General features: G+C 32.9%; 1 protein-coding gene across 2 annotated transcripts in view; it reads left to right on the forward strand.

The window, feature by feature from the left end:
- KCNT2 (potassium sodium-activated channel subfamily T member 2) overlaps positions 1-24043 on the forward strand; it is a 394167-nt gene that overhangs the window by 275674 nt on the left and 94450 nt on the right. The window contains exons 17-21 of one of the 2 annotated variants that reach the window (XM_030818707.1): positions 3509-3722; positions 5600-5705; positions 11852-12024; positions 19102-19173; positions 22619-22753. In XM_030818707.1, coding sequence (XP_030674567.1) covers positions 3509-3722; positions 5600-5705; positions 11852-12024; positions 19102-19173; positions 22619-22753 — 700 coding nt within the window. The remainder of the gene's footprint in view (positions 1-3508; positions 3723-5599; positions 5706-11851; positions 12025-19101; positions 19174-22618; positions 22754-24043) is intronic. The other variant, XM_030818708.1, reaches the window with a different exon arrangement.

Here is a 24043-nt window from a genome sequence, read left to right on the forward strand (position 1 = left end):
GGGTTCTCCAGGAACAGTAAAAGGGCCCTTGTGCCTCAAACACAGTGAATGCTAGAAGAGTAGTAGGAGACGAGGAGGAACAGGTAGAAAGAGGCCAGATCCTGTTGGGCTTATTTAAGTCCATATGAGGATTGCAGCTTCTACTCCCAGTGAAGTGGGAATTATTGCAAGGCTTTATGCAGAGCCATTGACCTGATCTCACCTATGCTGAGTGCTCAACTCAGGCTGCTGTTGAGAATACATGGTTTGGAGCAAAGATCAGACTATTTTCAAGTGGAAGTGGTAAGAAGGAGAAAATTCTGTTTGTACTTTGAGGATAATCAGGATTCCTTAAAAAATGAAATTGAACTGTGAGAAAAAGAGAAGTGTGAAGAAACATAAGGTTTTTGGATTAAGCAACTGGAGAAAGGGAATGGCCATAAATTGAGAAGAAAGGCTAGGGGAAATGCAGGTTTTTTGGGGGTACAGGGAAGATAAAGAGTATTTTGGAACACCTTGAAAATGTCTAACAGAAGTTATATGTAAGAGTCTAGATTTCAGGAGAGAGAGAGAGAGATAGGCTGAAAAAGTAAATTTTTTATTTCTGATCTTATGTACTGTATTTAAAGCCATAAGACTGAATGAAGTCATTGAGGAAATGAATACAGGCAGGAAAAAATAAAAGACAAAGAACAGACCTCTGCAGTATACTAAGATTACGTATTAGGGACATGAGAAGAAACCAGCAAAGGAGACCAAAGAGGAGCTACTGGCAGGCTAGTAGGAAAACCCAATGAGTGTGGTGTCCTGGAATCAAAGTGAGCTAAGTGCATCAAGACAACACCATGGTAAGCCATGTCAAATGTCACTGATAGGTCATTACATAAGGACTGAGAAGTGTCAATTGACTTTAGCAATGCAATGATCATTGTTCACCCTCATAAGAGCTGTTTCAATGGAGTGGTGGTGGACAGTGCTAGATTGGACTGCGTTTGGGAAAGAACGGTAGAAGATAAATTAGAAGCAGTAGCTCTGGACAGTTCTTAAAATGTCTGACTGCAAAACGGAGAAAAGAAATGGATTTGTAGCTTGTGTTGAAAGTACAAGCAAGTAAGTAAGTCAGAGAGATTGAGGGTTTGTATAATAGACGGTATATAATTATAGGCCATGGAACTTAATTTAAGCAAGGAAGTGAAAAGATGTATTTTGGTTTAAAAAGACTGAAAGGAGAATGGATTAATCGATTCTAATTCCAGTGAAAATCAAGAGGGAAATTGCTAGAAAGCCAAGGTACATGTGTCAAAGAGTGAGATGCCAGAAGGAGAGATGATATACATCAAGTAATAATTACAAAAGCTAAGGTGTGGCCATGAGAGTGAATGACTGAAGAGTGATAATAGAAAAAGCCATTACTAGAGAAGAGGACAAGGAGTTGAGTCTGGAATGTTGGAAGGATCATCTATGTGTATGGTGAAACTTCCAAAAATCAGGACAGACAATGTGGAGAGACTATTAATGATGCCCGAGTATATTCAGTTGCATAGGTATAGATATGGGGAACATGAAGAGTTTAACTTAAGCAGAGTTCTATTTTGTCAAGAGGATGGAATGAAGCAAAAATGTATCAAGGGATCAAGGGGTATATGCAAGAAAATAATCATAACGCTTAAACATGGAATTTAAGATAGGTAAGAAGAGAAGAGAGAGCATCAAGGGAATGAGAGAGACAAACTCTTGTATCATCAGTAGAATTGAAGTTCCAGCATGGTAAAATCATAGCTAATGTTAGGAAATCAGGGAGAGTGACCTGAACAAACAAGAAATAGTGGTGATCAAAGGGTGAATGCATAAAAATGTGTGCAACATTGTTTTTATTGGTTATAACAAGGTCTAAAACATCACTATGGAAGTGAAGGGCTGAGATAAGGTAAAAATTTCTTCAGTTCATGATATTATAATGAGGAAGAAGGTTGGAAGGTCAGAGGTTTGAGGAAAGTAGAATTTTAAATAGTCATGTGCTGCATAAAGACAATTCAGTCAATGATGCACGGCATATACAATGGTGGTCCCATAAGATCGTAATACCATGTTTTTACTGTACCTTTTCTATATTGAGATTACCATTGTGTTAGAATTGACTACACCATTCAGTACAGTAACATGCTGTACAGATTTGTAGTCTAGGGGCAGTAGGCTATACCTATACCATATAGCAGTAGGCTATACCATATAGCCTATGTACCATATAGCCTAGGATAGTAGGCTACCTCATCTAGGTTTGTGTAAGTATGATGTTTGAATATCTAAGAAATCACCAAATGGTAGATTTCTCAGAACATATCCCCCTTTTTAAGCAATGCATGACTGTAATTGTTTCAAAGAATGGGACAAAGCAAAGACTAACAACTTTTAGAAGGATGACCAGGTGCCACTGAGTGCATAAATGAAATGAGTAATTATGAAATATGATGTCATTCATCGTTATTTTCTCCAGAAGGAGAGGAACCTCAATTTTTCATAAGTGGATATTAAAATTAATTTTTAAATTTCAATAAGATTCACAAAAGGAATTGCTTCTTCCACCTTCTATTACTTGAGTGCCTCAAGTATTCAATAACCTTAAGCCACTTGGGCTTGGGCTTGCCATTCTTAACTGCCTCCAGGTACTTCCATGACTTGTGTGTTCCTTGTTGTATTTCAGGTCAAAAATCAAATGTCTTAACTTCACAGTGGCCTTCTTTCCTATCAAATAAAAATTCTATTCCTCTCTCTGCATGCTACTGATCATTATCTACAATTATCCATTTATTTGTCTTCTTGCTACATACATCTTGTAGAAACTTTGTCTTCTCTACAGATCTCGAGTACCTGGAATAGTGCTCCCTATATGAGGCACTCAGTAAATATTCATTTTGATACACAATAAGTATAACATATTAGTAGTTCTGATATTTTAAAAAGTGGTCACAAATCAATTACAAAAATATAGCTCAATAGAAAAGAGAGGGGCGCTTGAACCTAGGAGGAGGGGTTTGCAGTGAGCCGAGATTGTGCCACTGCACTCCAGCCTGGAGGACAGAGCGAGACTCTGTCTTAAAAAAAAAAAAAAAAAGAAAGAAAGAAAAGAAAAAGCAAAGGGGGGAAAGACATAATGAAAAATTCGCAAAATGGACATGGTCAACAACAAAATAATAAATTTTAAATAAATATATAAATTGAAACATCAGGGTATGCTTTTTCACTTTAAGTTTCTATATACTTCAGGATTTTACAAATCTTATGTTTTGTGCTATAGAACAACACTCTGCAAATACACTTTTGTGCAAACAGAGATTTTCTTGTTCAGGAAAATGCCTGCATGCAAAAGAAATATTTAGCTATCAGAACTAAACATACATCACAGGCATAAATATATGCTCTCTCTATATATATTTATTATGTTCATTATATTTCATATTTCATTTAACCTTCAACACTAGTAATCAATATGGCAAACACCTTGATAAATTTTCATGTTTTATTGTTTTAGGTACTGTGGCTATAGACTTGCAAGATACAAGCTGTAGATCAGCAAGTGGCCCTACCCTGTCTCTTCCTACAGAGGGAAGCAAAGAAATAAGAAGACCTAGCATTGCTCCTGTTTTAGAGGTTGCAGATACATCATCGATTCAAACATGTGATCTTCTAAGTGACCAATCAGAAGATGAAACTACACCAGATGAAGAAATTTCTTCAAACTTAGAGTATGTTCAGATACTCTAAGGTGTAAGATTACTGGGTTTTGTGCTAATGTCCTTAAGTATTTTCTTTAGGTACCTTCCCAATAGGTAAGGAGCTAATGATCTTTTGTTCTAAACATCCTAGAATCATTCCTGTATGCTTCTACCAAAACACAGTGCTAGTAGCCAGTATCTCTTTTGACTGCAGAGCATTATAAGCCCTCAAGTTTCTGGCTTCAACATATATTTCCAATCTCATTTTGCTGTTAATTATCTTTTATCATCAAAGAAAAAAAAATCAGTGTTCCCAAGATATAAACTTCATTTTCATAATTGTATGGTTTTTATAGTATATTGTACTTTATACTTTGAATTTACCTTATTGCACATCCATATTGAAGTTCAATCAATTATTCAATGAAATGAAAATACAGCCCCCTCCATTAAGCTTTCCTTATCTCAGTGTTCAGCATTTTCATACACTATGCATTAATTATTTTAAATGTGTGAATAAAAGGAGTACCATTTCCCTTTTCTAGGCTTCCATAATAATAGAGCACCAATCTATATAGTGTTAATCACATTGTAGCTTGCAGTAGAGTTTGTTTACATGTCTTATTCCACATATTAAATTGTCATTCTTCAAGAAAACACAGCAGTCCACAGCCTTGACTGTGGAGTACTAAGGACATTGTTTGCCATGCCAGTTCCACTTTATATTGGTTGTGTACAAGTGACTTTAATTAAAAAAAAAAGAAAACTTGCGGCCGGGCAAGGTGGCTCACACCTGTAATCCCAGCACTTTGGAAGGCCGAGATGGCAGAATCATTTGAGGTCACAAGTTTGAGACAAGCCTGACCAACATGGTGTGGCTGGTCTCAAACTTTACTAAAAATATAAAAATTAGCTAGAAGTGGTGGCGTGCGCCTGCAATCCTACCTACTTGGAAGGCTGAGACAGGAGAATCACTTGAACACAGGAGGTGGAGGTTGCAGTAAGCCAAGATCCTGCCACTGCAGTCCAGCCAGGGCGACAGAGTGAGACGCTGTCTTAAAAAAAAAAAAAACAACTAGCGTATAATTTATTTACCTGTAAACTGAGTGTTAAGGGAATATTATTTTCACTAAATTTTACTTTATTGCCTAATTTTCATTTATGCTGCTACGTTTTAGAAGTTTCATTCTGAAAGTCAGTATAGCCGAAATACGTAGTTAGCTGTTTTTTAAAAGTCAGCAAGCTAAATGTCTCTGATAATGTTTTAAGTATGATTCCAACAAAAACTATGTTTTTAACCAATTACCTCAATTATTTGTTCCGTTTTGGTTATGTAGTTATGACTAATGAGTATTGATAGAGCAAATCGTAGTAATGCATTTTGCTTTAAATGTATTGTGTAAAAATTAACATTACTATTTATTTTTTAAAAACGAAAATCTTCAAAGCTGTGAGTTAACAAACTTTTTCTAGATAGGAACAACCAGTAAATATTTCAGGCTTTTTGACCCCTGTTGCAACTACTAACTCTGTTACCAAAGCACAAAAACACCTATACACAATACATACATGAATGAGTGTGGCTGAATTACAAAAAAAGCTTTATTTATAGATACTGAAATTTGAACTTCATATAATTTTTGCATGACATGAAATACTAATTTGATTTTTTCCAACCATTTAAAAATACAGAAACAACCCTCAGCTTGCAAAACCATGTCGTGGGCCATATTTGATCCTGGGGCCACAGTTTGCCTACCTCTCCTCTTAACTACCTCTTTATCAAAATATAATTGCAACACAGAGGTATTGATTATAATGTTATTAAAACAGAGGAACATGGTCGTAACTTAATTTCTCAAATTTGCCTGCCTTATCCAAGGGTAATATTTTGTATTGTTTTACAGGTATGCTAAAGGTTACCCACCTTATTCTCCATATATAGGAAGTTCACCCACTTTTTGTCATCTCCTTCATGAAAAAGTACCATTTTGCTGCTTAAGATTAGACAAGGTAAGTACTTGTTGCTGCTTTTTTGTTCACAAAATAAAATTATGGCATTTTATAATTATATAATTTAAGTAATTTGTACAGCATTTTGATTACAATATGTTTAAGGGGTATTGGTATTATCTTTTCCAATGTAAATTTATATAAAGTGGTCAGTTTTACTTTTTTAACTGCACAAATGATTACCCAAATGCTTTAGTCTTCTACTAAATTAGCCTACTGGATCTGCTAGTCATGTTGTTAAAGAGGAAAATATGGTACCAAATCTCATCCCTATGAACCCTCAACAACCAAAGTCTCCAAAAATCACTTTGGCCAAATGTGCATTATTTATTTTACCATTATTACTTTTTATCTCATTATGGAATCGCTTGACATGACGGGAAGAGTAAGTCCATGTGTTAGACACAAAGATTCATTTATGACTAAAGTGAAAGCTCATATTAGAGTCTTGCCTAATATTTCCTTTCTCAAAGTTTTACTGTCATTCTTGGATGTCCAAGAGAAGCTGTCCAAAAGATAAAAATTCTAAGAATGCTAGAGTTTTTATCTTTTTTCACAGTACAACCATTGGGCTTGACTGGTATGAGTTTATTCTCTTGAAGAATAACAACACTGATAAAAGGAAGAACCTTATATTCGCTGCCCCTAGAGATTCAGATCTGCCACTGATTCTAGCTAGGGATTTTTTCTTTTACATTAAGTTTTGAAGTTACAGTTAAAATCTCAGCTCTCCACTTATAAGTCATGTAATTTGGGCAACTAACGTCACCAAGTTTCAATTTCCTCATCTGTAAGATGGATATTATTTTAATATGAACCTCATAAGGCTCTTACAGGGAATATATAATTTAGTGCATGTTTAATAAAGTGCAAGAAACTTAATAACTGAGTTGGTGCTTAATATATTCTTACTATTATTTTTATATGATAAATATTATAAATTTTGACTATTACTATCAAATAGTAATAGTCTTGAGGAAGAAGATTTACAGAACATTTGAAAATTCCTGCCTTTATTTCCCTGAAGTTGCTTTGAGAATCTTTGCCGTTACTCTGAAATATTCATGTGGGCCCATTGAGATGCACGATTCTGTCCCTCAAGACCAAATATACATATATTGCTTTCATTCAAATGAGATTCTGTCCTTCAAGACCGAATATATATATATATTGGTCTCATTCAAATATATATATATACATTATTATTTATATATAATTTATATTATATTTATATATAATTTATATTATATTATATATAATTTATATTATATTTATATATAATTTATATTATATTATATATAATTTAAATTATATTTATATATAATTTATATTATATTATATATAATTTATATTATAATTATATATAATTTATATTGTATTTATATATAAATTGTATTTATATATAAATTATATTGTATTATATATAATTTATATTATATATACAAATACACATATGTGTATTTGTATATATATATATACACATATATGTTGTGTATATGTGTATATATATATGTGTATATGTATACAACATATATATAGGTATTGGTCTTGAAGAACAGAATTATCCATCTCAATGGGCCCAGATGAATATATATATACACACACATATATATATACATATATGTATATATACACATATGTACATAAATACATATATACATATATATACACATATACATACATATGCATGTGTGTGTGTATATATATGTATATATATATATGCAGTCCTTATTATTTTAATATTATGAAGCACTTGATATTTCTGGCCAGCTATGTATTTTCAGTAACATTAATAAATCCTAAATTTCAAGGCCCTTCCCCCACATTGACTCCTTTTAAGACTAATATTATTTATAATATTTTTGTTATTTTCTTTATGGATAAATCTTAAAATAATATGTGCTTCAGTCACCACAAAACCAGGATTCACTTCTGGTTTTTATTTCTTTAAATGCACAGTTAAAGTAGAAAAAAATATTAGGAGACAAAAAAGTGGAAATAATTTATCTCCAAACAGGGATCCCAATCTAACTGAAAGGCTAAACTTTCAGAGAACAGGATTGATGGAGGCACAATAAGAGGATCTTTTAATATCAAAGGACTATGAACTGTCTCTTTACCATATTAATGAAGCAAAATTTCTGGGTGTTGCTGATTGGCTAGTGATACCTGGAATTATTGGTTATTTAGGTAGCATTAGACTGATAGAAGGCAGTCTGCTATGTAAATGAGCACCCACTTTGGGATTATAGGAACAGTATGGGATTATGCAGCTGACTGTACTGTGTCTGTGAAGTGTGTGAGTTGGGATCGCATTATCCAATTTATTCTGTGTCAGTATCGGTGGGGCTGGTGTCCTGGTCAGTGTTCATGAACACTAAATTCTCTGTTCTCTGATCTTTGTTTGCCTATTAATTGAGCTGTTTCTAAATGTCCTTAGGGAAAGTTATTTTTTCCTTTGTTTATCTCATAAATATTGACATTCTCGATGATCCAAACATCAGCTCAACACTATTCTTGTTGCATTCATGATCTCTTTCTGAGTGACTTTATTTCTTTATATTACTTCAGATTCTGCGTATAATTCTCCAAGCACCCTTTCAATAAAGACTTGTTGCCCTTGTTCATTACCATTTCCTTTGTTCTCTATTCTTTCTTATACCTTAGAATTTCCTTCTGGATTCATTTTCCTGCTTCCTAGATTACTACCTTTAGAAATTCTGTTAAGGATGGCCATTCTAACTGGTGTGAGATGGTATCTCATTGTGGTTTTGATTTGCATTTCTCTGATAGCCAGTGATGATGAGCATTTTTTCATGTGTTTTTTGGCTGCATAAATGTCTTCTTTTGAGAAGTGTCTGTTCATGTCCTTCACCCACTTTTTGATGGGGTTGTTTGTTTTTTTCTTGTAAATTTGTTTGAGTTCATTGTACATTCTGGATATTAGCCCTTTGTCAGATGAGTAGGTTGCAAAAATTTTCTCCCATTCTGTAGGTTGCCTGTTCACTCTGATGGTAGTTTCTTTTGCTGTGCAGAAGCTCTTTAGTTTAATTAGATCCCATTTGTCAATTTTGGCTTTTGTTGCCATTGCTTTTGGTGTTTTAGACATGAAGTCCTTGCCCACGCCTATGTCCTGAATGGTATTGCCTAGGTTTTCTTATAGGGTTTTAATGGTTTTAGGTCTAACATTTAAGTCTTTAATCCATCTTGAATTAATTTTTGTATAAGGTGAAAGGAAGGGATCCAGTTTCAGCTTTCTAAATATGGCTAGCCAGTTTTCCCGGCACCATTTATTAAATAGGGAATCCTTTCCCCATTTCTTGTTTTTGTCAGGTTTGTCAAAGATCAGACAGTTGTAGATATGCGGCATTATTTCTGAGGGCTCTGTTCTGTTCCATTGATCTATGTCTCTGTTGTGGTACCAGTACCATGCTGTTTTGGTTACTGTAGCCTTGTAGTATAGTTTGAAGTCAGGTAGCGTGATGCCTCCAGCTTTGTTCTTTTGGCTTAGGATTGACTTGGCGATGAGGGCTCTTTTATGGCCATCACTAAAAAGTCAGGAAACAACAGGTGCTGGAGAGGATGTGGAGAAATAGGAACACTTTTACACTGTTGGTGGGACTGTAAACTAGTTCAATCAGTGTGGAAGTCAGTGTGGCAATTCCTCAGGGATCTAGAACTAGAAATACCATTTGACCCAGCCATCCCATTACTGGGTATATACCCAAAGGTCTATAAATCATGCTGCTATAAAGACACATGCACACGTATGTTTATTGCGGCACTATTCACAATAGCAAAGACTTGGAACCAACCCAAATGTCCAACAACGATAGACTGGATTAAGAAAATGTGGCACATATACACCATGGAATACTATGCAGCCATAAAAAATGATGAGTTCATGTCCTTTGTAGGGACATGGATGAAACTGGAAAACATCATTCTTAGTAAACTATCGCAAGGACAAAAAAACCAAACACCGCATGTTCTCACTCATAGGTGGGAATTGAACAATGAGAACTCATGGACACAGGAAGGGGAACATCACACTTCGGGGACTATTGTGGGGTGGGGGGAGGGGGGAGGGACAGCATTAGGAGATATACCTAATGCTAAATGACGAGTTAATGGGTGCAGCAAAACAACATGGCACATGGATACATATGTAACAAACCTGCACATTGTGCACATGTACCCTAAAACCTAAAGTATAATAATAAAAAATAAAAAAAAAGAAATTCTGTTAAGGAGATTCTATTGGTGGAGAATCCTTTTAATTATGGTTTCCCTTTAAATGTTCTTATTTTCTCCCATTCTTCAAAGATGGTTTACTTTGTGTCCAAGTCCAGGCTATTAGTTTAGTTTTACTTTCTTTTTTTTTTCTTTTAGCACTTTAAGGACTTTACTTACTGCCTTCTGTGTTCCAAATAACAGCTGAAAAGTCAGCTACCAGTCCAATTGTTTTTTCCTGTAGATGTGGCTCTTTTCTCTGTGACTGCTTTTCAGATTTTCTCATTTGGTTTTTCATCACATCTCAAAAACTCTCAATCAATATTTACTTGAATAAGTTTTCTTTCTGATTCTCTCTTAGCTCTTTTTCAGATATTCTGATTAAATAAATGTTAGATATTCTCACGATAGCTTCCCAGGCTTAATTTTTTCACCCTAGGTTCTGTTTCTTTTCTTCTCTGCCTTTCATTTTGGTTTCTATATTCCATTCTGTCCTGCACGTGATCCCTTTGGCTGAATCTTATGTGTAATTTAAATAATCTTTTGAGTTACACTCTTTAGTTCGAGAAGATACAGAGAAATAGATTTAGATATTATTTTTAACATCTACCTGCTAGATGTTATTTTAAATAGCCTCTTGTTCTTTTATCAGGCTTTAAAAACTTTGTTTTAGTTCTTTAAACATGTTAAATGTGCTCATTTTATATTCTGAATTTAATCACAAAATTCGTAGTCTTTGTTGGTCTAGTTATCTTGTTACGATTATTTCTGTTTACTCATGGTGCCTTGTTTTCACCAGTGTTTTGTAATTTTTTTATTCAAGAATAATGGCAAAGAATATTCCAGAGATGTCTGAGCATGGTGGCTCATGCCTGTAATCCCAGCATTTGGGGAGGCTGAGGTGGGTGGATTGCTTGAGCCCAGGACCCCGTATCTACAAAAATACAAAAACATTAGTCTTACGTGCTGGTGCCCACCTGTAGTCCCAGCTACTCGGGAGGCTGAGGTGGGAGAATCACCTGAGACTGGAAATTTGAGGTTTCAGTGAGCAATGATTGCGCCACTGCACTCCAGCCTGGGCGACAGGAGTGAGGCCCTGTCTCAAAAAAAAAAAAAAAAAAAAAAAAAAAAAAAAAGATCAGAATATTCCAGAGGTGATAAATGTTCCAGAGAATTAACTAATCTCAACCCACATAAATAAGAAATGCACATAAAGACATATAAAGGTAAAATAGCAGAACATCAAAACAGTTCTCCATGCAGATAATTTAGCTGAAAATAATATTGGGTTAACAATGCTAATTCTGTCAAATTCTAGACTCCATGAAATAGCAAAATGCCCTTAGCCCAACGATGAGTTTTGGTAATGCTTTGTTCTTGTTTTTGTTGGTGTTATTGGGTATTTTGCTTTAGAGTATTTGAATCATTATCTTGCCAGCTCAACTATGCATGCAGACAGGGGTTTTTTGTTTTTTGTTTTTTGTTTTTTCACTGTTTTCTTTTCTTCATCGCTGTAAGCATTCGGTACTAGGAATGTTCCTGAAGCTACGTAATTATGGTATTACTATATTTCTGGAAATGAAAGTCAGAGAAAATTAATTTGTAAAAGTGTTTACCTGGATGTCTTCTAGCAGCAAGATTTAGTTTACGATAGAACAAGCACGCACACAAAATGTTGGCTCTTTCAACATCAGGCTACAAACCTGCAATTCATTTTCCTTGTCCATGCACACTTTTATTTCTTACTGCAGATTGCAGAAATACGCACAGAAAAATGTAACTATTTTCAAATTTATTAGAAAATAAGGATTTACGTGGTTCGATTAATTTTACATTTTCATATAGCTTAAATTCTCTCCAAATTTTAATGGAGTATCAAAATGGCATTCCAATGTATACTTTTTCTTCTCTAGAGTTGCCAGCATAACTACTATGAGGATGCAAAAGCCTATGGATTCAAAAATAAACTAATTATAGTTGCAGCTGAAACAGCTGGAAATGGATTATATAACTTTATTGTTCCTCTCAGGGCATATTATAGACCAAAGAAAGAACTTAATCCCATAGTACTGCTATTGGATAACCCGTAAGTATATTTTAAGATACACAAACAAGATAAACTGTTTTTAATAGTATATTAATGTATATAAAAAATAATTGCCTGTAATATGCTGGTAGTATTTTAAATCAGATACATTATGGTACATGATTCATTGGGAGATATATTCTGTGCTGTGATACAAAATATATCATTGAATATGATTATGTTTCATAAATCCTACTTAAAACTGGGATATTCTGAGAATTTTATTTGAAACTGTTTTGCAAGTGGTCATCTACTCATAATACCACAGGAAACAGGCCACTGAAATAATTACTACAATTTTCCTTAAATTAATCAACTAGCCTGACAAATCTCTGCCAAAACTGGACAATTTTTTTTTGTCTTTCTAAAGAACCATTAATTATCAGAGAAGCATTTACTGATCCATTTTTATATGTCATAACACAAGGCATCATCAGAGGTTATTATGATTGGACCACTGTTAAACCATACATTCTATGACATAATAGAAGTAATGCTTTACCATGTGCATTTATTTTGAAAATATTGGATTGGTTTACTTTTGTTAAATAGGACTACTTAAGCAATTCAAAATTCTTATGCAAATATAAATATAGGTCACTGAATGAGACAGTCAAAGCCATTTTATTCTAAAATTATAATATCCATCTCTGTGACTGGAAATTAGTAGCAGGTGGTCTTTAGATTACTACCATATTTTAGGATTCTCTCACTCTTCTCATCCATTCCAATGTGATGCAAATGTCAAGATGAACTATTAATAAATGAGGCCAAATTATGTTGCCTTGTCTCTGCATTTCAAAATTATCAAAGTTTTTCATAAGAGAGACATCTCCCCAATACATTATAACTTTATAGTGTTGTTTATTCTCACTATACCAATATCAAAATACTTATTGATGCAACTTTCTTAGAATTATCATTATAAGAATAATCAACTCCAAAAATTTATCACACTTGTAGAGTTTTCATTTGAAGAATTTTCAGATATGATTACTCAATGTCTTTTTCTATACTTCTTTGGCATCTAAGGAAAGCTGAGGCATATTTAGGGTAAATGAAGGGGAACAGAAACTTGGACCAAATTTCAGAGGAAATAAAAGTTTGTTAAAACAAATTTTAGAACAATCAAAGTTGCGTTGTGGGATGGCTATGGCAATACAGTGGTTGTAAATCACTTCTTTCAAACATAAACTTAATTCTGAAGCATCTCTGGTAGGAAGCTCCAAGGAACTGGCTTAGCTGCCACAGGAGAGATGCCTAACTGTGTGAGTTCAAATGTGTCAGCTTTTGGCTTCTTTTGCTTATGATGAGTCCATTGTCCTGAAAGTGGAAGTTAAGACAACGGCATTTGCAAACATTACCTTAGAGTAGCTATATGTTGTATGGCTTGGATCAAACTGGATCAATTCAGGTACCAGGTTACAGACAGGAAGATAGGAAGTGGATTGAGAAAAAAGTGGAACTGTGCTTACAGCATCTTTCTGATAGGACTAAGGACAAAACTGTATGTTCCTCCTCTTCACATAATTTCAAGATAAAGTTTCTTGTCCTGATGTGTAAACCTCCCTACCAAAAATCAGTCTCTTCATATTTGGGACTGGAGTTCACTCTATGAACAGAGATTGACTCCTCATTTTCAATCTTCAGTCTTGCTAGGTAACCTTATTTCAAATCTCTTAAGTCTCCATTTTCACCATCACACAGGTGACAGGAGCTAAGAAGTGTTTTACTTGTATGTTTTATGTAGATTTTAGAGTAGCTATAACCAAATCAATCCCTTTCTGTTTGGTTTTGAATAAACAGGTTACAAAAATGTCTGATTACTGAATGATTGATTGATTTGTATATTAGGATTATAAAATCAATTCTGTGATTGTTCAAGGAATGAAGGCTGTATACCCTTCAGATAGTTATTCATCTGAATAAGACCATAAAGATTATTCAATAAAGTTAATATTATTTACCTCCATCCTCTGTTCATAATTATAATGACTATTTACTACGTCAGTCATTACACTACACACTTTATTTTACATTTTAGTTGCACAAGTCACATATTCACATTACAGTGATGATTTAATCTTAGAGAGATGTGCCAAGCAGTTTAAAATCTCAAATTACGATGTAAACATTTAAATAAACCTAAAGCTATGTGAGGTGGCTACAACACTGTCTCTTATTTTAAGAGGATGTAAAAGAGACACAGAGAAGGTAAATGACCTTTTTCATGGCCAGTTCTTGAATTAGACCTTTCTATGAAATTTCTGTTTTATTTTTCTTTCAACTTACAGGGTTTTGATATATGAAAAAAATACATGTTGTTTGCTCATACTTTTTGAAGACAAGAATATATTTTAACTTTGGTTTATTTTTGCATTAAAAGTCCCCTTTGCCTTCCTAATGGCTTACATTTGGGAATCCAACAATCCACATTATATTGTTATTAAATAATTATTGTAGGGTTTGACTTTATTTCAAAGGGTTAGGTTGAAATTTCATGCTGTAAAATCTATTAGCTTTCTGTGTTCTTCCCGAAAGTAGTGTCGAATATTCTTATTTGTTGTCCTCTGTTCCTTTGGATAAGAATGAGGAAACTAAAACTAAACACCAATTAACAATGTTCCAGGAAGTTTTATGCAATTCTTTATTTTTTTTTTTTTAACAAGGAGATGCCTGTTGCTCTGAAATGGAGAGCATTTTGCAATCTATCCTACAATATTACAAAAAAAATGAGGATTTCTTCTTTAAAATATTTCCATGTTACAGGAAATCCTACAATGATGATGGCACACACTTCTAGAATTATTAGTTAGTTCTGAGGGTTTGACTTTACTTTAAATTCACATGAGTACGGCTGAAAATAGTATTCAGTACGTGGCTATTTTAAAAAATTAGTTGAAACGCCTATTAATTCAATATAACAGAAATAAATAATAGCAGATGTAATAAGCTTGGAATTTTAAAATGTAAATTAAATTTATAATATTCATACACATAATATGCCAAAATAAGTGTTCACAATGTTTTCGAATATAAACCTTTCTAGATCTCAAATGGTAATTAAATAAAACTCAGTCATATTGAAAAGCATCTTTCAGTTGGTACTGGTTCATTAGAGCTGGTGTCAGTTCTGATTGGCTGGCCATCTGTTTTGTTTGGTCTGTTGTGCCATACTGATTTTAAATATTTTGATTACCACCCCAACCTTAAAGGTCATCTAGTCGTTTTTAACATCATCTCATGTGAAAGATAGAAAAGCAAGTCAAAAGCTAGAATATATTATCCAAAGCTACATAAGGATGAAGTGAAAGATCCAGGCTTTTGCTCTTAATATTTATCAAGGTCTTCTTCACACTATCCATTTATTAAATCAATCTTCTTTCTACATATGGTGCCAAGTAAACTTCAGCTTATTTTAAAAGTAATGATAAAATCCCTGATGTCAGTGTTCTTATTTTTAAAATTCAAACTTTAGATTTATTCAGATCTGAGATAAGTTCTAAATTTATGCTCTTGATAGGTCTGTTAAATGTTACTGAGTCTTTTTAAGCCACATTTTTCTGATTTGTAAAATGGTTAAAACATTTATCTTAAAAAGCTATTGTGAGATGATGTAGATAATATATATAAAATCCTAGGGCAATATCTGATTCATAAAAGGAAGATAAGAAACATCATTTTTTTCTTCTGCCAGTCAAGAAAATAACATTGTCACTATTCAAACTGATGGATGGATTTATATGAAAACCCAATTAATAAAAAAGGACACTTATTTAAGTAGCTAAAATTAAACTACTTTCATATTGTCTAGCAAGGAATAAACTACTTAAAAGTGGAATTAGGAAATGTTAACAAAATAAACTGTGCTCATAAAAGCATGCTATACTCATTTCTTGAACTTGAAATAAAGAAATTAATTTTTTATTGTTATTAGTTAAATGGGAACAAAGTAATGGTCTTGAATTTTACAAATTCATACAAATTTACAAACCTTTTTTACTTCCTAACAGTCACTGACTAATATTTGGATGGCAACTTTTGCTATGAGAATTTCTATAAGCATATGAGGCTTTTGGCTCATAAGTCATCGTCTTTTCTAATAGAATTACAGTTAAGACTCATTAATGAATGTGCTCATTTTTCTTCTGTTTACTAACATCAGTTACTTTTTGTGTTTGTTGAATTTTTATTTTGTTTATTACCAGTTAGTTTCAGCCTGTGTTGTTTTGTTTTGTTTCGATTCATGTATATTTATTCTTCCCTGGATCTATTTTTTGTCATGTTTACCTTTTTAATTGATTATCAAATACTTCTTTATATATTAAGCAACTGTGGTCTACAAATTTTGTATAAGTAACAATTTTTCGACATTTATTTCTTATTAATCTGTTTGTAATGAGCTATATAGTTAAATCTGTCAATCATTGTCACCACTTTTCCTTAATGTAATTCCTAACGTAAATAAGCCTTCTCTGTTTAGCAGTCAGATTTTTAAAAATGCATACATTTTATTCTACTGCATAATTTTTTAAATATAAAACTCTTCATCGATACTTTGGGGACATAATGTAGGAAAAGGACATCTAGTTTTAGGAATGTTTTATGTTTTTGTTTAATGTTTTTCAATAATAATGCTTCCCAATGTAAAGGTTGTGCTTGCCAATTAGCTGCTTCCCAATGATTAAAAAATTGTTTTATTATGAGCCTATAATATCATTTATGTTACTCAATTACTAAGCAGATCGGTGCCATGAACACTGTTGACAATGTATTTAGGTGAGCTGGCATAATACATGTAAACGCAGAATTTATTCATTCTTTATGTTTCAGATTTCCTTTTAAGCCACCTTTTTTCAATAGGTGTAGTAGATGAATCTATCTATTATACAAAATTAAATTTTGCAAAGAATACGGCATAGTAGACCACTTACCTTAGATATCTTTCATCAGGATTATATATTTAGCAGGGTTCAGGTGACTTCATTTACCTTGTAACATAGCTGAATTCATGTAAGGATGAACCATGCTACCACAATACAGATGTTAAAGCAATTTCCAAGGATTTGGCACATTGCTTGTCCATTGTAAGTACATATTTGTGGTAGAATTGCATGTGACTGAAATTCATGAGTTTCTTAAAGCATAACAATGATTAAATTTGATGGTCAGTTAGCTTTTATATTCTCTGCTAGACAAAGCAACAAAATAGAAAGGCCTTATCTTCATTTTTAACTCTAGTAGAAGGGTTGGCATAAAATCAAGACTTACTTTGTCCACAGTGACCTCAAGACACAGGCGAAGGGATTTTTCAGATCACCACAACAGCTCAGTATTGCCCCACTCTTGTGGTACCTGCATCCTCCTATGTGCTTCTCCAGTTACAAGACAGGGTGAGAGAGATGTGGAGGGTTTTGAAACAGCAATTAAAATAGCCCTGCTAATTTTAAGAAGCAGGACAGTGCCTAGAAAGAGTATAACTAGAAATCTCTACCATAAGGCACTATCAGAGACTGCTACTGGAGTGTATATTTGGTTATAATATTTGTTGAAAACATATATCAGGATCTTTAAAACTGTTTATAGGCCGTGATCCACTAATATCCCTTCTATAAATGTTTTGGGATAATGATTAAAAAAAAATCAATGCTTAAAAAAAAAAAGAAAAGAAAGTCCTCGGAAGATGTGAATACTAGTGTTAAATACAACAGCAAGGTACTGCAAAGAACTGATAACTGCAGTATTTCACAGCAAAAAGTGAAAATAACTTACAAAATAAGTAACTAAGATTTTAAGAATGAATTGTGGTACATTCGTAAGATGTAATAATATTGGGTCATTTTAATGACTACAAAGAAAATTAATGATAGGAGAAATTTAATCAAAATTAAAATAATGGTATTCTTTACAAGTTTTTTTTTCTTTAAATGTTTTGCTGTATTGAGCATTCTTTTTCTTTGGAGTGTAAAGAGCTAGAAGGATGACCAACAGGAGAGAAATAAGTCAGGGAGAGAACAAAAAGTTCATCTAGCCAGGGAGGCTTGTAGGTACTATAGTTTTCTTGGCCTAGAATTTTCTTCTCCTCCTCATATGCTGAACAAACTCCTACTAATCCTTTAACATTCAAATTAAATATCAGCTCTGTGAAATGTTCCTCAATTCTGCCTCCTAAATATAACATATTGTTTGTTTTTACAGATTAAAATATATAATAGAATTTTATGATTTTGTACATGAATTTTTAAAATTCTGTATTTCTTAACAAGTTAACAGGATATTCTTTGCATATGCCTGAATGCATTAAAATTTCTATTAAATAAAATGTTTGGATACATATATGCTGAGTGAATAGATACATGAAGGAATTAATAACTTTGTGAAATGAATACAATAGATTAAGCAATTTCTAAGGAAGCTTTCCAGTTTATGGTTCTTTCCTCAAATATGTATATAAGTAAAGATTTCAGTCATAAATGTTTCCTCAATAATATATATTGAGTATATCAATAAATTAAAAAATGCATTACTTTCATTATAATTTTATATAATACATATTTTGCATGAGCATATATACTATATTTATTTGACATACTGATATATTATATAGGGCATGTTGTGATTATACATATATCCCTTAGAGAAAGTAGTTCTTAATAGACATGCTTAATAGTTGCTCACTAATAGGCATTAGTATCCGTTGCTTTAGATCATCTAAAAAAATGCATTAGTTTTTTATTTTACAAGGCCTCCTATGCATGGATAACTTTTAAATTTATTTATAAGATTTCTTAGTCATAATTAAGAATATCAATTCTGTATTTTTGTAGAATTATGCCATAATGTTTCTGATTTTGAAAGCTGAAATACAACTTGTTTTTATAATTCTGAGGGCATTTTATGATTCATAACAAGTGCAAATGACATTTTCTAGTTAAGAAAAAAAAAATCACTGAAAATTAATTTTGTCAGCAGTGTTGAGTTTTGGAAATGCAAACTAAGTCAACTTACTTCCTTTCCCTAGAAGTGCTGCCACTGTTGTGACATTGTGTTTCATTTTGTAACCCATCTACTACTTAGGCCAGATATGCATTTTCTGGATGCAATCTGTTGGTTTCCAATGGTTTACTACATGGTGGGCTCTATTGACAAGTAGGTGACAAAATCTTTGGCACACTAACTAGTGTAGTGTCCTGTGGTTTGTCATGTGCTGTGCCTTGTTACTGCATGATGAGTGTAATTTGCCGTGTCAGTATTGCAAATATGATATATTTTGCATGTAGAGCTTATGTTCTCGTGTCATACATCTTGTATTAAACTTTCTAAGTAGTAATCTATTGTTGAATTAAAACAAATCTTGCTGCATGTCAATTTTGTCAGTTTTGCTCAGTTTCTAATGCTGTTTTAGTTTTGTGTCATCTATAACAACATTATTACTATTGACATAGTGGTAGAGAAAACTAAAATTGCAATATTGTGATGCATTGATAGCATTACGATAACTTCTGGAAACTGAAATAATTTAGAAATGCTCATTTTAACTTAGATTTATAAATTGGAGCAGTTCCTTTAGAGTTTACTTTGGTCACATATCAGCGTTTATAATTTCTAAAATATTTGTTAATTAAAAGGTCATATGTGTTTAATACATTAGTAATTAAATACAAATTCTTATACATGTTTTATGGTGACACTAAAAATATATACAAAAATAAAAGATCAAAAAGCTAATATACTTGAAAAAATATATGTTACTTTTCCACTTCTAAAAAATGTCAGCCAGAGCCTTCAAAATAAAATGCTAAAATTTACCAATTGAGAACTTTAACGCCTACATTTTATCCTGTAGATGTTGAAGAAAACAAAGTTTTATAACTTTGAAAGTATTTAGTGCTGTGGATACGTTAAAGGTCAACCAGTCTAAAATATGTTTAGCCTCCATTCTACATTAATATAATTTACATCATCAGTTATGATAATACTAACCAAGTAAATAAACTGTAGTTAGATGTACTAAAATTACTATTTAAATTCTACACATGTTTTATAACCAGTCGTCTTTTTTGAAATCTTTTGAGGTAATAGTGTTCTGTTAAAATTTATTAGAAAAACAGTATATCTAAAAGCTAAAGAATAAACGTCCCATATACCTTTTCTGATGTAAACTATGAAGTGGATTCTTCCTCTGTAAAAGTATTTATGGTGAGAGAATAAATAATTGAAAGGATCAAATTCCTAGGGACAGAAATGAAACAGAATTGGCTACAAATTGATAATTGTTGGTCTGGGGACAGTTATGTTCATCTAACAATTCTCTTTTGCTTGTGTTTGAAATCTTTCTTTAAAAATACCTTTTTGAATGAATTAAAACACATTCATGAACACTTCTTTACACTTAGATATTTCACATTCTAGTCCTTGCAAAGAGGGGTCTTAGGGATAGAAAGGGAGGCTTTGCCAATTATCCCTATAACTTGTTTTCCATCTAGATTGACTTTCTTGTGCTGCCATCTGCTGGCCATACTGTGTAAAGCAGCCATGCTGAGGGAAAAATAAGACAATGGCCTTGCAGGAATTATGATGGACAGGAGTTATAAGAATAACTTGGCAACCTACTTTAAAAAAAAATTAAGTACAGTAGTAAATAGAAAAAGAATAATATAATCTTAAAACATAAAAAAATTAAAAAGCTTCTACATTGCTGAGAAATATTATTCCAAATCTATTTTCTATATAGATTTAAATTCATACATAATGATAATTTGCCAAGGTTATAAGTAAACTATAACAGCTAGTATTTTTGAGACTGGAATTAACCGATACATGTGGGTATAGGTAACAGTTAGCTATTTAGCACAGGTACTCTCAAAGTGAAGTTTTGGTCAAGTGTTCACTTCAACGTCATTGAATTATTGATGATTAAATATTCATCTTTCCTATCTTCACTTCTATGCATATATACTTATCCAGTCACTCTTATCCTCGACTGCCCTATCCTTTCCTTTTCCTATATAGGTAATTATAATGGAGATATTTTATTAATGAAGAAAAAAGATTGTGAAAGCTGAAATATGAGAAAGTGATGTAAAATTATAAGGTGGTGTGAAGACATATGACTTAAGCGTCATTTTGATGGTCCATAAGGGCCGTAACACATTCATTTTCCATATAATTCTTTCTTTTTTAATGTACTTTAATAAATTAAGAAAAATTATGATAAATTTCCTGAATAAAAGAAAGACCCAAGTATCCCTAGGCATTTAAACTTGAAGGTCATCATAGTGGTTGGATGTTATGGTCCTGGCCCCTCTTATCATAGGAAATTTATTTGGAATAACATTCTGTTTCCACAGTTTTAGCCATAAAATCTCTGCCACAGACCATTGTTCCTGATTCAAGCGAAATATTTTTTCTGGACTACTCCTGGGGATCTTGGACTCAAGGCTTTGGTAATACCCTCTCGCCTAATAACAGAGTAAGAAATCCTGCCTCCCGCCTTCCCATAAAAGGAAAATAATTCCCTCTAACGTGACATGGCTAACTCAACCAATCATGCACTTGGAAAAGATCCTCAGGGACTTCACTCTTCAATTTAAAAACCTAAGAGAAGCTACTGCTCTTTAACCTTTAAACATCCTATTATAAATCAGAAGATACGGAAATCAATTAACCTATCTTTTCTTATCTGTCTTCAATCAACTCTGTACATAGAACATTCTTGTACTCATTCAAGTTTAGTCTCCATTATCCAATTCAGTTCTACTTTTCTAGTTTGCATGAAGCAGAGGCAATGAGAATAACGGTTCCCTGTTTCAGCTTTAACGGTAAACATTTTCTTTTAATTCATTGGGAGAATGATAGGTAAGATTTTTTTTTTTTTTTTGTCAGTGATAGGGAAGAAGACTGACTCTATTTTAGCTCACAGGTATGTGTTTCCCAGTTTAGCAATTACTTCATCCAGCCAAAGAAATCAGGTTATTCAATCACTTGCTCAAAAACTTAGGCTGGCTAAACAATAGGCTTGCATACAACAGAATTTGTATATTTTATATGCTCTTGGTTGTGCACAACCAATCTATAGCACACAGGTCTTACATAAAGGAATAATAAACATTTAAAAATAAACATTTCATAGTTTTATGTTTTTTCATTAGGCTTGACCATCTAAATTAACATAGCACTTACTTATACCTCTCTTACCAAAATTACTTTAGAAGCAAAAAAATGTAAATGTGTCTTTGAAGTAGTATGTTAACTGCAAAAACAAATTTCTAACGTGCTCTATTTTATTGCAAAATGGATGTATTCCATATTTCATGTATATAATTAATAAAAATTATTAAAGAAAATATTTTAACACACATATTTTGAAACAGTTGAGATCTAATGACATGTAAAGTACCCAAAATAAAAATTATTTCATATTAGTAGATAATATTGTATCATAATTCCCATTAATAGCTACCTGTGCACACTCTGTAAAAGCCACCTCTAAAGGCAACTTATATAAGCACAGGGGATAGTGCTAGACTTTAGCACTGAATATAGCATTGTGATTTATTTAATGTTTGTTTTTCTCTGTTGATTTTTATCAAAGCCTAGATGACTTACTCAGGTGTGGAGTGACCTTTGCTGCTAATATGGTGGTTGTGGATAAAGAGAGCACCATGAGTGCCGAGGAAGACTACATGGCAGATGCCAAAACCATTGTGAACGTGCAGACACTCTTCAGGTAAGTGGCTGAATCATCCAACCTTGCCACTTGCTTTGTGCTAAACATTGGTAAAATATTTGACACTGACTCTGTGTGAGGAATTAACATGAGACACACCAACTTTATGTTTATTTATTCATTTTTTCATAAGGTAAATGATTATTGAGCACGACTGGCACTGCATAAAGTTAAATTTTTAACGCCAATCAGTAATGCTTCTGATAAAATAAATTGAATGATATATCTGTTTTCTCAGATAGTTTAACAGTAGCAAATTCTTGAAAATCATGTGTACTAGTAGTCATGAGTTTTGACAAGCAGCCCATGTTCTTGTATTATGCCTAGCAGCGACCAAATATTTGCATTTACATACTGAATAACTAGGACTGAAAGACTGCACAACTGTGAACAGGTGATTTACCCATGTTAGGAGCAAAGTCATGACATCATTTTCACTATTTTCCTGTCTTTTATTAATTAAATGTACCCATTGAATTTAATTCATTGAATTTAATTTAATAGGGATATGAATCCCCATTATGGTTGTCTTTGGGTAAGAGTAAACAATCCTGACCAGAGAAAGATCCATGCTATAAATAAAGTCAAACTCGTCTGTCATTCAAGGCATCTGTTTCACTTGGGACAATTCTCCCTAAAATCATATGAAAATTTATATATCAAAAAGACCATGTTTTAAGTTATATGAGTTTTGCAGAAGCCTGAAGAAAATGCGTGAGCTACCAAATTACAGAGGTAAACGAAACAATCTCAACTTTCTCATCATCCATGTTCACTCCACTTTCATACTTTCATATTGTAGCAAAGCATATATTGAGGTTAATTATTTTGCCTTCTAGTTTGAGTTCAAAATTCAAAGGAGAGAGCTTAGATGTGTGTCTGTGTTAAGTTGCCTGTTTTTAGTATGATCTTAGGCAAATTACTTTTCTTCTCTACATCTCAATGTATTAATCACAATATTATTAAAGATTTAGAAATATGCAGTGCCTTACTTAGCACATGCCTGGTCATTTTTAATTACTTAATAAATATTAGCTATTAATATTACTAGCAGTATAATTATCACTTCCATGTGGCACAGTGGAAAAGCCACTGACCTTGGGCTATACAGCAGCAAACTTTATCTGTCACAACGTATATCCTGGAGGCTCCAGCTGACAGTCACTAACTTTGTGACCTTCCTAACCTCATTAAGATTCAGTTTTTCTCATCTATAAAGTGCTGCAGAAAATAACCCACCTTGCAGTGTTAATGTAAAGATTAGAGATCGGTTATTTAAAGAATCTGTCA

The sequence above is a fragment of the Nomascus leucogenys genome, chromosome 9 (assembly GCF_006542625.1).
Source record: "Nomascus leucogenys isolate Asia chromosome 9, Asia_NLE_v1, whole genome shotgun sequence".
In the NCBI taxonomy this organism is placed as follows: Eukaryota; Metazoa; Chordata; class Mammalia; order Primates; family Hylobatidae; genus Nomascus; species Nomascus leucogenys.